Genomic DNA, 14,692 nt, shown 5'->3' with positions numbered 1-14,692 from the left:
CAAAATAGGCATGAATTTAGTGTTTGCAACCACATAATCAATCAATAAAGCATAGAGCAATTAGATAATAGATAATACAAAGCTTAATCAAATTTAGAACTTATATTAATCACCCAAAATCATAACCCCACTTAGGGTTCACAATCCTAGCTTAAGAAAACTTAGCTAGACATAGATGAAAAAGAAAATACAAAGTAAAATGAAAATCTAAACATGTAGTGAAAAGAGGGAAGAAAGACTGTAGAGAATGATGAAGCTTCTTTAAATTAGCTAAGAAGAGCTCCATAAGCTACTACACCAATCTGCCTTTCCAAAAGATGCCCTAGAATGACTTAAAATATCTATCTCAAGAGTGGACAAAATTGCCCTTCGGACAATTGCGTAGGCTTGCTGCATTGGTGTAGGCGTTGCGTAGGCAAAAACAGAATGCTCCAAAAATCAATCTTCTCAGGTTCTTCGTTTGCGTAGCCTACGTAGCCTTGCAGAGTCTTCAGCTCAAACTTCAGCTTTTCTTCCATTTTTCACTTTAACTTGGTCTTCTTTTGCCATAATTTTGATTCTTTTCATTCTTTAAGCTCACTCAAAGCTTCATTAGCTGAAATTGAGCCATTGAAAGCATAATTAGTCCATCTATTCCAACAAATGGGGCATGAAACTCTATAAAAGCAAAATAACCAGTGTAAATTGCCTCTGATTCAACTTATCCGGGAAAAAATCCTCTGGTTTAATCCTCGCAGAAATGATACACAAATATAGGACCTAACTAAACTGTTGAAATGGATTCAGCTCCTAGCTCTTCTCTCTCTCTTCAAGTTCACCTGAAAGTGCAGTTACGATGAGTTGCTAAATTTTCCCCCCCTCCCTTCTCTCATGTAATGATCAGTATCCCTTTCAAAATCTATCTAAAGTGTAGGAACAGGTGATTTGTGCTCTTTTAGCACTCCAGAACATTAACCAACAGTTGGCATATGTCCGCGTCCTTCCTTCTAGTTGACACTGTTAAGATTACCTTCCATGCTACCTCCCTCGTGCAAAAAGCAAATGGGCCGCCAGGTTTTCATACCATATTCATTTTGTCAAATTGAATGTCCTCTGTACAACATTCCTTGAAGAAATCCTTTCTACAGATACCTGCTCTGGGCATTCAGAATCACAGAGCCTCCAATACCCTGTGATTCGTGACTTCTGTGGTGTTACTTGACTTTTTACCGTTCCATTCTGAAATAATGAATATTTTCTAGAGTGTTAATTTTTTCCTAATTGGAAGAAATCTCTGGGGATTTGTACATTGCTGGTAAAATCATATCCGTGTGATATTATACTTTGCCTGCTTCGTAGGTAGTAACTTGTAATTCCATCATAACTCCCATCTCTCGGAAAAAATAAGAAATAAAAGTTCAAAAAGGGGTGATCCATCTACTAATATATCTGCCAAGTTTTAAATGGTACATACAACAACAACAACAAACCCAGTATAATCCCACTTTGGGTTTGGGGAGGGTAGTGTGTACGCAGACCTTACCCCTACCTTGTGAAGGTAGAGAGGATGTTTCCGATGGACCCTCGACTCAAGGAACAAGGACAAGGAATAAATGGTACATTAGTTTGATAATATTATTCCTTGCGCATGCTACTTATATGATTTCTTCTGCATTCTCTCACAGTAGTTAATACTTATGTTACATGTAAATAGTGCTCTCTACCTGTTGGCCTTGTCCTCACTGCGTTGTGCCTGTTGTAATTCAGCTGCTTGAGAGCATTAAAAGAGGGAGGATTTGATGAATTCCAGATAAAACTAAAAGATTCCAAGCAGGTATAGAAGTCCTACGTCATCGTTACTTTTTCATAGTTGTGTGCTTGGACATTTACACCTTGTAGCTGCTTTTCGATATCTTTAGGAGCTTTTGCTGTCTATCTGTCATGCAAGTGCGGAGAGCACCAAGTACATTTATCAAGCTATAGTTAAGCTTCAGGTATCCTGATCTCTCGGCTGGCAATTTGTGTTTTTTCATTTGCATGTATTACATTGTGCTTAAGGTTCCCTTTCACTAAGCAACTTATCCATGGAAAGAAGAACAATTACATATATTAGTACAGAACTACAGATCCTTTGTAAGTTTTATCCATTCTTTTACAGATACTTTATCACCTCGGGATGACATGGGATTCACGTTGGACTTCATCTTGCACTATGCTGGATTCTATGAAGATGCCAAAGGTCTCATCTAAACCTGTACTCCCATCAATTACTCAGGTATTATACAGTTTTTGTTTCTCTATGATAACAAAAACAATAATTACTCTTCAATCCCAAGCAAGTTGGATAGGCGGTGCGAAATCTCACTAACTATGCTACTCGATTTAAGCTCATCTTACATTGTTAAAGATAATAAATAATAGTACGTTATTATTATTATTATTATTATTATTATTATTATGATATAAGGTAAAAATGATAGTTTAATTATAATACTAATAGTTATAATACTATTAAGTTGATAGTGATATTACAAAAAATAATAAAAGTTCTTTATATTCTCTATTGGCATGTAATTCTCAAATAGGACTAAAGGACTCTTGAAAACATAAGACGTGAAGTAAATGTATTAACTTGTCTAAAACATAGTCCAATTAATGGTATCCCCTATATAGATCTTTTTCTTTTATTGTGCTTATTTTCGCTAGGCTTGTATGAATTCCAAGAGATTGAAGGTCCTTTTCTACTTTCCTTTAAACATCTCCGCTCACCATGGTTTCGCACCTAGAGACCAGTGCATCTGGAGGTCAATGTAGGACAGGACCAGACCATTATAAGAAACCTCATATTTTATCCTCGATGTGTGCTACTTGCACCTTTTATTGAACATGATCATTTCTAATCTTGTAGGACCACACATTTATCTTAGCATGTCCTTCTTAGAGACACTCACTTTTTGGATATTTGGACTTTAGTTGCCCAAGATTTGCTCTCATATAACATTGTTGGTTTTATAACTATTCTATAGACCTTTTTTTTCTTTTTTGAGAAGGTAACTATTTTTGCATATATATTAAAATCATCAAAGATAAGTACATAATTACAGGTAAGAGTATAGGAGTCTCTTAGTTATTAATTTGTTACAAGGATCCTATGACATCAACAAAAGACTCATGATCTTCCATATACAGTCAGACCTTCTCTATAACATCATCCTTATATAACAACCATTCACTATAAAAGCCAAATTTTTCTCAGAATCAATTTTTCATGTTATATTTTTCCTCTCTATAACAACTTTTTACCTATAACAGTAACAACCATATTTATAGCAGAACGCTCTTTGTAAAATTACCCCTCTATAACAATCATATAGAATCTTTAAGGTTACTAATAATAATTCTAAAAATATGCGCACAATCTTTTCCATTACACAAAGTTTCTATCTTGCATAAGATATAAGATTTGAAGATTTGCACATCATATCTTTTCTATTGGACAAATTCCAAAAAATATTTAGATAGAAATTTAACTATAAGTTTTTAGATTGTCTTCAAGGGGAAGCTATTGGTTACCTTTTTGCTGAAAATTTGGACTTCGCCAATTCAAGCGTTATAGTGCTATTAAGAGAATGAAATCTACGAAACAAACTACAATTACAAAATGCTTCCATCAATCTTGAAAGAATTTATTTTTCTAGCTAGCTTTAAAATGTCTGTCTTAGAGTTTAAATCTTTATACGTTTAGTTATGAATTTATTAATAATATATTAGCTTTTTTCAATATTTAACTAGTGAAATATGCATATCTTTTAAGATTTTAAATTTAAAAACTTTTTTATCTTTTATATGTAACATTAAAAAAGGAAAAATAATTGATTTTTGGATAATTTTTATCTATAACATCCAAAAAATATTTAAATGTCAAATGATGTTGTAGGTGTATAATAACCATTTACTATAAAAGTCAAAAAATATCGAAACAAATGAGGCTGTTATAGAGAGGGTTGAATGTACTCTTGTTTACACCAAAAGTAGAAAAGGGCCTGAACAATGTTATATTTGTCTTTAGAACCTACCTTTCACTTGTGTAGGTGTCCTTGTATCACATAACACTTTCGGTAGCACTTCTCCATTTCAATCATCCTATTTTGATCCTATGCATAACATCTTGTTCGTCATACCATTCTCCTGAAACTTCGAGCCTACATATGTAAATCATTTGCATTTAGGCACCGCAATCCCGTCGGAAATCACCTCAACTTCATTCTTCTCATACTGACTAAGCTTGCAGTACATATTTAGAGCCCGTTTGGATGGGCTTATTTTAAGTGACTTTTAAGCCAAAATAGCTTTTAAGCCATAAGTTAGGAATTCTAGCTTTTGACTTTTGGCTTGTTTTTGTCATTTTTGCTTAAAAACAAGTGCTTAAAAATACTTTTACTCTATCCAAACACTACAAAATAACTTAAAAGTTATTTTGGCTTAAAAGCACTTAAAATAAGCCAATCCAAACGGGCACTCGGTCTTTACTTCTACTTATTCTAAAACTCTTACTTCTAGAGTGCTTCTCTAATGTTAAAGCTATTGGGTGACAATTGACACCCTTGCTAGTTTTGTCAACTAGCGCAATATTAAAAATATAACATTGTATCATTCTACATATATGGCATGTGATAGTCTTAATTATATTTCCCGTATATAATTGAATAGTTCTGATACCCATTTTTCCCTGATGGCATCAGAATAAGAAGCATTTTGCATGCATATTATTCATGATGTTTATCATGGACCCGGTTAGTAACATACTGAATACTGTGCCTTTTGACTTGGAATTGGCCAATGCAGTTATCATGGCTAGACATGGACTGGAAGCGCACTTTGAAGCAAACACAGTTACATATGAATTTGCTGGAACCATTTGTGGCATTTAGAAGAGTTTTGCTTCATATTTTAAATTGCCAGGATTATACTGTACAACATCTGCTTGAATCTGCAGCTACTCTCCGCAAGGTGATTCTGGTATAATGGGTACTCTCTGGAAATGATCACTATAATTTTGCTAAATATCTTCTTGGTGTAGGTGGCTAGATTTTCTCAGGCTGCTTCAGCTTTGCATGAATTCAAGTTTCTCTGTGCGGAAATGGGAGAACATTCCAACCTTTATTGGCTTGGACGGGTATGAACACGTTCTTTAATAAATTAATGTTAGATGCAATGCGACTGCTTGTCCAATTTGATTATTCTTTGTGCTCTAGTATCGAGTAACTTGGAAGGGTATGAACATGGTTTTTTATTCCATGAAGACATATACAAGTGGGCAGCTGTGCAATTTAGTTCTCATATGTTCCATTGATGTTTCTCAGGAAACCATAAGCTATGACAAAATCCACTTTCTAAGAATTTGAGATTTTAGATGAGGTGATACAAATGATTCAACATAGAATCATAAATGAGACTTTAGAAGATGTTTGACTTGATTACCTGTGCTTGTCAACTAACAGCAAAAAAAAAAAAAAAAAAAAAAAAATTATAATCCAAGCTGAAGTTATATTGGTATAACATTTTAAGATAAGTGATCACACATTTGATTATGAGTTTTCTGAAGTCTTACATGTTTCCACGTTTCTGGCTTCTTGATATTTGATGAGTTAACTGACAAAATGAGGTATACTTTCTGTGCAGTCCATGTTATGAAAGGTCTCTATAGCTCTTTTTGCTCGGGTTTACTTTGAGATCTTCAGATATTTCTTCCGCTGCAAGTTCTTACTCTTCGTTCACATTAAAAATCGATGCTAAACTCTGCTTACTGGTTCACCACTATCTATTATACTGGTACTACTATGGTTCTTTTCATGTACTGCAGCTTGAAGAAGCTAAGCTTCTGCGTGCTCAAGGCCAACATCAGATGGCAATCAATCTTGCAAAGTATATTTCACTAAACCACCAGACGAATGAAAACGCATCTGATGTTTTCCGGTTAATTGGGAAGTGGCTCGCTGAAACACGATCAAGCAAGTCAGTAGTATTCCAACAATGGCACTAAGTTTCCATATAAGTCTGATGCTTTTCATCTGTTTAATTGTGATATTTATTTTGACTTCTTATCTGGCGCTCTCTCTCCCCACTTGTCCTAGTCTCTTCAGCTTCTTGATCTTATGTTTCCCTTTAAGGCCAGTATGTTTCACTTTTTATTGTTTCTTTCTCTTCAACATGTTCTTTGAATGTCCCACCAATTGATTAGTACATTTAGGGATTGATTCCTGCCCAGCCATATCCAATTTCTTCTGATAAATTTATTCTTGCTTTACCGTTACTGATTTCGTCATAGCCTAGTACATCAGCCCATCCCCAATAGAGACGCCATATTCAGAGTGGCTCCAATGGGGCCAACACAAAACCGAGAAAAAAGAGGAGGGCTTTTTTGGGTTTGGGGTGTGTGTGTGTGTGTGTGTGGGAGGAACTTGACATACAAATCTGTAGTCAAACAAAACAAAGGCTCCTGACGAACACTGGACTAATGCAAGCGTCATTCAAAAATAGTTAACAGGCAATAATAGATTTAAAGGGTGATACTGCATTTCGCCACCTATACAAAAAAAATGATTGCTGCTTTCTCACTCTGTAGTATGGTTATGCAGCTCAAGAACTATACTAGAGAAATACTTGAAGCATGCAGTCGTACTAGCTGAGGATTGCATGGCACGAGGAAAGGTTTCCGCCATAAAACGAAGTCAACTGCATTTCCATCTTGCGCACTATGCGGATGCTCTGTTTCGTAGTTATGAAGAACGACTTAATTCCAGTGAATGGCAGGCAGCAATGCGGTTAAGAAAGCACAAGGTATGCTACCCTTATTCCTTCTAATGGAACTGAAATAAACCAAAGAATAATAGGAAGTCATGAAACAATGGTGGCAAATCAATAATCCCATGGTTATTTATGTAAATTTTATTTTTCAGACAAGGGAGCTGGAAGCATTAGTTAAACGATTAAGAAGTTCAACAAAGGTAAGCTTGATGATGGTCATGCTTTCTTTTTGGTGTTATAGAGATAGGATGATTCTGAATTTGCACCTATTTAAATGTGATATTTCTCTAATACTAGGGAGAAAAGACCGACTGTTCAGCAAAAATACAAGAGTTGCAGAAGCAGCTGGCAATGGACAAAGAAGAGGCTGAAAAGTTGCAGGTGGCATGATAATTACTCTCTTTAGCACTACTTCATGGAAAACCCTTTTATCTTCTTTATTTTTAAAAAAAAATTAATTTTAAGGTGGTTTCTACTGTATTCCAGATGGTTTTTCTCATTGGTTCACGTGCAGCATTGCAGCTTTAAATGTATTTAGTCTTAATTTCCCATTGGCAACTGTTAACAGTTTTGAATTTGCCAATAGTGTTAAAGGTACATAAGAGCTGTATAAATGATCTTGTAGGTTATACGGCGGGAAATTACTATTAAAATATTATCTTTTTATTCTCTGTCAAATGAAGTACTTTGAAAAGACAATTCAAATTAAAGTAGCTTTTATAATTCTCCTTAATTTTTGTTACACTGATAAACCTTTGTCCTAGTCTTCACTGTTGTTAAAAGTTATTGAACTGTTCCTTCTCCTCTTTTAAAGTTCAGGAGTAATTTTAACACTTGCAATTATTTCCTGTGCAAACTGTTGCACATTACCTGAAGCTGATTATGCGTTTGTTAATTGTCATGATTTACTTTCTTTTCTTATCTTGGCTGTTCAGGAAGACAGGGACAACTTTCTGAGCACGGCACTTGATGAATATAAACGCTGTTTAGTAATAGGAGATAAATATGATGTCAGGGTGGTATGTATTGGTTGCTGCTTTCTGATTTTATGGGTTTTTCTGCTGAGACCAAGTCCTGGATCCTTTTTTTTGGTTGGAGGGGGGAGGAGAAGATTTGAAGTCATTTTGTTCTAAATCAGCTGAAACAATGATTATAGAGGAGTAGAATTATTGATTTTTTAATTATATAGTTCGTCGAGATTTATTTTAATGGATGAAGTGCTTCTGTTTTACTGCTTTTTAATAGGGAAAGTAGAAATGTTTCAAGATTTTTTCGGCAAACCAACACTGTATGCAGTCATTAGAAATTTCATTAAGCTGTCTCTGGCTTTATCTAGATCTTTAGAGCTACCCTTTTTTCAGGTATTTCGACTTATTTCGCTGTGGTTTGGTCTCTCATTAAGACCAATTGTTGTGGATAGCATGCTCGGCACAATAAGTGAGGTATTCTTCGATCATTGTTATATGTTGACATCGGAAGCTTTACAAGGCTGTATCTTCCAAAATAATCTGTTTTGTATTTGCGTATTTTATATTAGCTCTAGACTGCAGATTATTCAGGATACAATTTATCATTTACTTTCAGGTTCAATCTTACAAGTTTATTCCACTAGTTTACCAAATTGCTTCAAGGATGGGAAGCACAAAAGAAAGTCAGGGAGCTCAAAACTTCCAGGTATAACCTGAGACTCTGTGCTTGTGCTTTTTGCTGTTTCACTTTGATTTGCTTTTATCTGTTGGTTGAGTTGATACTTTTTTTTTCATAAAAAAAGAGGTTTCTAGGTGACTGAATATGAATTTTGCGTTATGCAGTTTGCTTTGGTTTCTCTCATCAAAAGAATGGCCATTGACCATCCATATCATACGATATTTCAGGTATTTAGGGCACAATTGAAGATTCTTATATGTGAAGTTGAAGGTTCCATATTGTTTCAAACTTTGCTTTCTTCTAAATTTTAGTGGCAGTTCGCATCAGAAAGATATTTAAAATATCTTAACTTGAAGGATGCACTCCTTTCTAGTATTTCATAAATATGTTTATCAACCTACTACATCAGGATTTTATTTTCCTGGTGGTTGTGTCAGCTTCTAGCTTTGGCAAATGGTGATCGAATCAAAGACAAACAACGTAGCAGAAGTTCTTTTGTGGTTGACATGGATAAAAAAGTCGCTGCAGAAAATCTGCTGAAGGAGTTATCTTCGTATCATGGAGCTGTCATCAGACAGGTACTGACTCATCAGCATTCTGGTTAGATTTTCGATTATACTTCAGCAAGTTTTCTTTGTGTATTTTATATTTTTTGCACCATAAAGTGGTTATCTCTTTGGTAAACAGATGAAGCAAATGGTTGAGATCTACATTAAACTAGCTGAATTAGAAACAAAAAGGGAGGTAAGCAGATGTCTTCATCTTCTTGTTATGTTGATATTTATCTGCTTTATGTTCCATTCTTCTTTTTTCATTTCTTACTTTTTCTCGTTGGATGGGGGTGGCTGTAAGGCTTGTTTTATTGTTAGTGGAACTGCAGCATCTTTTGCTATTTCACAACTAACAACTAGAATTTATGAGCAGGATACTAACAAAAAGTTTAATCTTCCGAGGGAAATTCGCAGCATCCGAGATCTTGAACTTGTAAGTTCAATACTCCCTCCGTTCCAATTTATGTGAACCTGTTTGACTGGGCACGGAGTTTAAGAAAAAATGAAGACTTTTGAAATTTGTGGTCCTAAACAAGTCAAAAAGGGGTCCAGAGTATTTGTGTGGTTATAAAAGCTTCTCATTAAAGGTAGAATTGGGTGTTTAAGTTAAATTGTTTCCAAATTTAGAAAGGGGTCATTCTTTTTGGAACGGACCAAAAAAGAAATAGGTTCACGTAAACTGGAACGGAGGGAGTAGTTATTTCTTTCAAACTGTAATTCAAGTCTATATTACTGTTCCCGGTGTCCACTGTCTGGGTCTGCACACGCACCCTGAGTGACGAGCAGTCTTGGATGATAATTGTCCTAGGCTTTTTCAAGCTGTACTTGTTGCAACTGACTTCTGCATGTAGGCTGGTTTGATGCTTTTATCAGCTAAAAAGTGAGGGATTGGAATATAAGAGCAGATTTTCTCTTATGAGGTTTTTTTTTTTTTTTTTGTGGGGGGGGGGGGGGGGGTTTGTTTGCTATAGAATCTTCTGAATTTAGTTCTCTTGTTGGAGTCGATTGATACAGCTAACACCTCTTGGTATAATGTGTCTTCAGGTTCCTGTGGTAACAGCCAATATAGCAATTGACCCGAGTTGTCAATACACTGAAGGCTCCTTTCCGCACTTTAAAGGATTAGCAGATTCTGTCACGTAAGTAACAAAGTATACATGCCACTCTGTAGCAGTTTCTTATGATTTTCCTGTGACTTAAACTGTTGTGCTTCGGAGTGCAATAAATGGTGTTAGATAGTTATGTGTATAAGTAAGTCTAGTCCCACATTGGAATAGGAGTAATATGTACTTTGTAGAGTCTATAAATAGGACTTCTTGTATTATATTGAAAAACTAATATCAATAATATAATTTCTCCCGTGCTTTCTCACAAATGGTTTAAGTGCTCTAGATGTAGTTCAATACCACAGGCTGTTCAAATACAGCTGTCATAGTTCTCCTGTGTTTTAACTATTGTGTTCTACAGTGTGATGAATGGTATAAATGCGCCAAAAGTTGTTGAATGTTTCGGCTCCGATGGCAATAAATACCGACAACTTGCGAAATCTGGCAATGATGACCTGAGACAAGATGCTGTACGTGCTTAAACTCTTTCTTTTACATCCGCTATATTTGGCAAACTGAAATTCAGCACAAATACATGACAATTTTAACTAGCATGCTGTTATGAGAATCATGGAAGATTGAGGGGAGTGTCAGATACCACAGAGTTATTTCTTTTCTTTACATCTCAGTCAAATTTGGAAGCATGGACTAGCATCAATGCTTAAGGCTTATAATCAATTATTTCTGCTGGTTATTGTGGAAGCGTTAATTCCGTTGTTATCAGTGATTGCCGGTTCTTCCCTGATTTCTTGGTGTACTTTTACCTTGTTTGATCCCAGCCATCAGTTAGAGCCTTATAGGTGCTGGTAAAATGTATAGTTGGCCTCTTGTTTATTTCATGTCTGTGGATGCCTTCCCTTTCTGCTTGTAATTTGTGTTGTACGCATTGAGCTCAAGAAATGGTATGTTATGGATTGCAAATTCCCTGCTATGGGTTTTCTTTTCTTTTGAGTATTGATATACATTTTGAATTTAATACACAGGTGATGGAACAGTTCTTCGGCTTAGTAAATACTTTCTTACAGAACCGTCGGGACACTTGGAAACGAAGGCTGAGAATTCGCACTTACAAGGTAACATCTTAAAAGGGTAAAAGCACCTTTAATTTCAAAACAAATTATAATGGAAAGCAAAAATCCTTGACTTAAGTTCCTCTTTGAAGGGGCGCGTGCCAAATTATTTAATTCTTTTCTGTTGAACTTAAAATCTGTACTCTTTAATTACACTTGTTTTACTTAGTGATAATCTTTCAAGAATATCTATACTATTCTTCCCTACTGCTTAATATGACTATTAACTATATCACCTCCTGATTTAATGTTATTGAGTAGATTGTTCAAACCTCTCTTGCGCAGGAGTTGTATAAATATTGGTTCAAGATCTTATGATACTTTGTCAATCATATGCTTGTTAATGTATTCCACATGGTTCGGCAGGAATGAGTTGTTATATGACCTTGTACAAATTCTCCAGCTCTAACAATCAAAATAGTTCATTACGCCACGTTTCGTTGCTTTAACACTTGAACCCGTATATACTTCCTCTGTCCACTAATTTTAGATGGTTGTGTTTGTGAGACAGGTTGTACCTTTTACTCCAAGTGCGGGTGTTTTGGAATGGGTGAATGGCACTCTTCCACTTGGTGATTATCTTATAGGCAGGTCAGTGGAACTAGCTTCTGCATTGTTCTCTACCCGTATATTTCATGGATTGAGTTGCTTATTGAACCTTTTATTATTAAAATACCAGCACTAGAGATGGAGGAGCCCATGGACGCTATGGAGCAGGAGACTGGACATTCATGAAATGTCGGCAACACATGACTGTGGTAAGTTCCACAACTTATCTGCTTAGTTCGTTTTCCACTTTGCAAATCTTGTTGTAAATCTCTCAACCATTACATACATTCACTCTATTGCTAGCAATTCAGCTGGTGCCTCAACAGTCTTTTGAGGCTTTGAAGCCTTAATGCCCTGCTAAGTTGAATTACTAAGCAAAATGTTTTGACAAGTTTCTCTTCTCTTGAAACAATAGGCATGGGTAAGGATTTTGGTTACTGAACTCTTTAGTAGACTCCATAAGCTTGTACCAAAAGGTAGGAATGCCAGAGAGGAGAAAATATATATGATTGAGAGACAAGAGGAGTAAAAACTTAAATCTACTACCTATTTGGGGCTACCGCTCGGTGCTTCGAGCAGAGATCTTGCGGTGTGGAATCCGATGATAGAGAGAGTAGGGAAGCGGTTAGCGGTGTGGCAAAAGAGGTACTTGTCGAAAGAAGGGAAGCGGGATGGCAAAAGAGGTACTTGTCGAGTGGAGGGAGGGAAGTATTTATCAAAAGCACACTTCCTAGCATACCGACTTATTTCATGTCACTCTTACGGTCTCCTGGTAAGGTGACCGAGAGGTTTGGAAGACTTCAGCGGAACTTCTTATGGGACATGGCGGAAAGAACAAGCAATTTGTGAATTGGAGAGTTGTCACATTTCGAAAGGAATGGGGATGAATTAGAGTGGAAGATCTCAAGGTTTTTAACAAAGCTTTGTTAGGAAAGTGGATATGGATATTTGGGATGGAAGAGAATGCATTTTGGATGGGCGTGATAGTGGAAAAATATGGTATAATGGAAGGGAGGACCAAAAACATCACAACTCCATAGTGGCTTTTGGAGAAATATCGTGAAGGGGTGGGAAGACTTTAGTGGACATATTTCTTTTAGGTTGGGTATGGAAGCACTGTTAGTTTTTGAGCGCATAAGTGGTGTAGGGAGAACGAGTCGAGGGAAGCCTCCCTTAACTTGTATAGTGTATCAAGCCAAAGAGGGATGGCAATTCAACAAATCTATAGGTCTCATGAAAGGATAGTTTATTGGGATTTGAGATTCAGGAGGGACTTACAAGTTTGGGAGATGGTGAATTTCACAATGTGGTTGAGATATTGTATGGGTTGAATACGCCAAACTACATATCATGGAGATGGCTAGAGTGTAGAGATGGAATATTCACTCTTAAATCATATTATAAGAGGTTGCTAGGGGAGGAATACATCTTTTCACATTGCTCTATTTGGAATCCTAGAGCGTCAAGAAAAGTGTGTTTCATTGCATGGTTGGCGGCAAGGGGAGTGATTTTAACCGTGGAAAATCTAAGAAAGAGGGAGATTCACTTATCTTGGTTTGTGTTTCATGTGTAAAAGCTCGGGCAAAGACGTAAATCATCTTCTAGTGCGTTGTCAAGTGGCTTGTCGGTTGTGGAGGGTGGTCCTTAATTTGTTTGTGACCCAATGTGAAAGAGGTGTTGCATAGCTGGGTTCACCTTAGGGGAAAGAGAAGTCCTAGGGCATCTCGAAAGTAATGGGGATGAATTAGAGTGGAAGATCTCAAGGTTTTTAACAAAGCTTTGTTTGGAAAGTGGATATGGATATTTGGGATGGAAGAGAATGCATTTTGGAGGGGCGTGGTAGCGGAAAAATATGGTATAATGGAAGGGAGGACCAGAAACATCACAGCTCCATAGTGGCTTGTGGAGAAATATCGTGAAGGGGTGGGAAGACTTTAGTCGACATATTTCTTTTAGGGTTGGGTATGGAAGCACTGTTAGTTTTTGAGCGCATAAGTGGTGTAGGGAGAACGAGTCGAGGGAAGCCTCCCTTAACTTGTATAGTGTATCAAGCCAAAGAGGGATGGCAATTCAACAAATCTATAGGTCTCATGAAAGGATAGTTTATTGGGATTTGAGATTCAGGAGGGACTTACAAGTTTGGGAGATGGTGAATTTCACAATGTGGTTGAGATATTGTATGGGTTGAATACGCCAAACTACATATCATGGAGATGGCTAGAGTGTAGAGATGGAATATTCACTCTTAAATCATATTATAAGAGGTTGCTAGGAGAGGAATACATCTTTCCACATTGCTCTATTTGGACTCCTAGAGCGTCGAGAAAGGTGTGTTTCATTGCATGGTTGGCGGCAAGGGGAGTGATTTTAACCGTGGAAAATCTAAGAAAGAGGGAGATTCACTTATCTTGGTTGGTGTTTCATGTGTAAAAGCTCGGGCGAAGACGTAAATCATCTTCTATTGCGTTGTCAAGTGGCTAATCGGTTGTGGAGGGTGGTCCTTAATTTGTTTGCGACCCAATGTGAAAGAGGCGTTGCATAGCTGGGTTCACCTGAGGGGAAAGAGAAGTCCTAGGGCATGGCAGGTTGCCCCATTAGCAATCATGTGGGTTATTTGGAATGAAAGAAATAGGAGAGCATTTGAAGGGGTAGAACAAGATTTTGGAAAAAATTATAAAGTAGTTTTTTGTTTCTAGTTTCTTTTCAGTGTTCTCGTGAGGTCCCTATTTGTATAGAGGATGGATTGGGTCTCTTTTGTTGAGAACCATATTTTGGTGTAGGCATACAGCTTGTATGCGGGGTTTCCCCCAATTATTAATAAAATTATTTACCTTACAAAAAAAAAAGTTTAGTTTTTACGGACAATTGCCCACAAGTCTTGGTAGGAGATAGAGATCAATCGGTATAGAGAGGCTATTCGATCAATGGCTCAACTCAAATCGAGAGGACGACTTTACATATCTCCTTAAATCTGAGCAAGATA

General features: G+C 36.6%; 1 protein-coding gene across 5 annotated transcripts in view; it reads left to right on the top strand.

Annotated features, from left to right (window-relative positions):
- The window catches only part of LOC107828155 (serine/threonine-protein kinase ATM), a 75,385-nt gene that overhangs the window by 54,003 nt on the left and 6,690 nt on the right, over positions 1-14,692 (top strand). For 2 of the 5 annotated variants that reach the window (XM_075251683.1, XM_075251680.1), the window contains 21 exons: positions 1,747-1,813; positions 1,899-1,973; positions 2,138-2,254; positions 4,825-4,989; positions 5,060-5,155; positions 5,843-5,994; positions 6,618-6,819; positions 6,939-6,986; positions 7,084-7,167; positions 7,722-7,805; positions 8,148-8,228; positions 8,371-8,460; positions 8,598-8,660; positions 8,871-9,011; positions 9,121-9,177; positions 9,358-9,417; positions 10,029-10,123; positions 10,452-10,560; positions 11,074-11,163; positions 11,672-11,751; positions 11,840-11,918. In XM_075251683.1, coding sequence (XP_075107784.1) covers positions 1,747-1,813; positions 1,899-1,973; positions 2,138-2,254; positions 4,825-4,989; positions 5,060-5,155; positions 5,843-5,994; positions 6,618-6,819; positions 6,939-6,986; positions 7,084-7,167; positions 7,722-7,805; positions 8,148-8,228; positions 8,371-8,460; positions 8,598-8,660; positions 8,871-9,011; positions 9,121-9,177; positions 9,358-9,417; positions 10,029-10,123; positions 10,452-10,560; positions 11,074-11,163; positions 11,672-11,751; positions 11,840-11,918 — 2,035 coding nt within the window. The remainder of the gene's footprint in view (positions 1-1,746; positions 1,814-1,898; positions 1,974-2,137; positions 2,255-4,824; positions 4,990-5,059; positions 5,156-5,842; positions 5,995-6,617; positions 6,820-6,938; positions 6,987-7,083; positions 7,168-7,721; positions 7,806-8,147; positions 8,229-8,370; positions 8,461-8,597; positions 8,661-8,870; positions 9,012-9,120; positions 9,178-9,357; positions 9,418-10,028; positions 10,124-10,451; positions 10,561-11,073; positions 11,164-11,671; positions 11,752-11,839; positions 11,919-14,692) is intronic. The other 3 variants (XM_075251681.1, XM_075251684.1, XM_075251682.1) reach the window with 3 other exon arrangements.

Source organism: Nicotiana tabacum, chromosome 4 (assembly GCF_000715075.1).
Source record: "Nicotiana tabacum cultivar K326 chromosome 4, ASM71507v2, whole genome shotgun sequence".
Classification (NCBI taxonomy): Eukaryota; Viridiplantae; Streptophyta; class Magnoliopsida; order Solanales; family Solanaceae; genus Nicotiana; species Nicotiana tabacum.
This window is presented reverse-complemented; position numbering and strand designations above follow the sequence as displayed.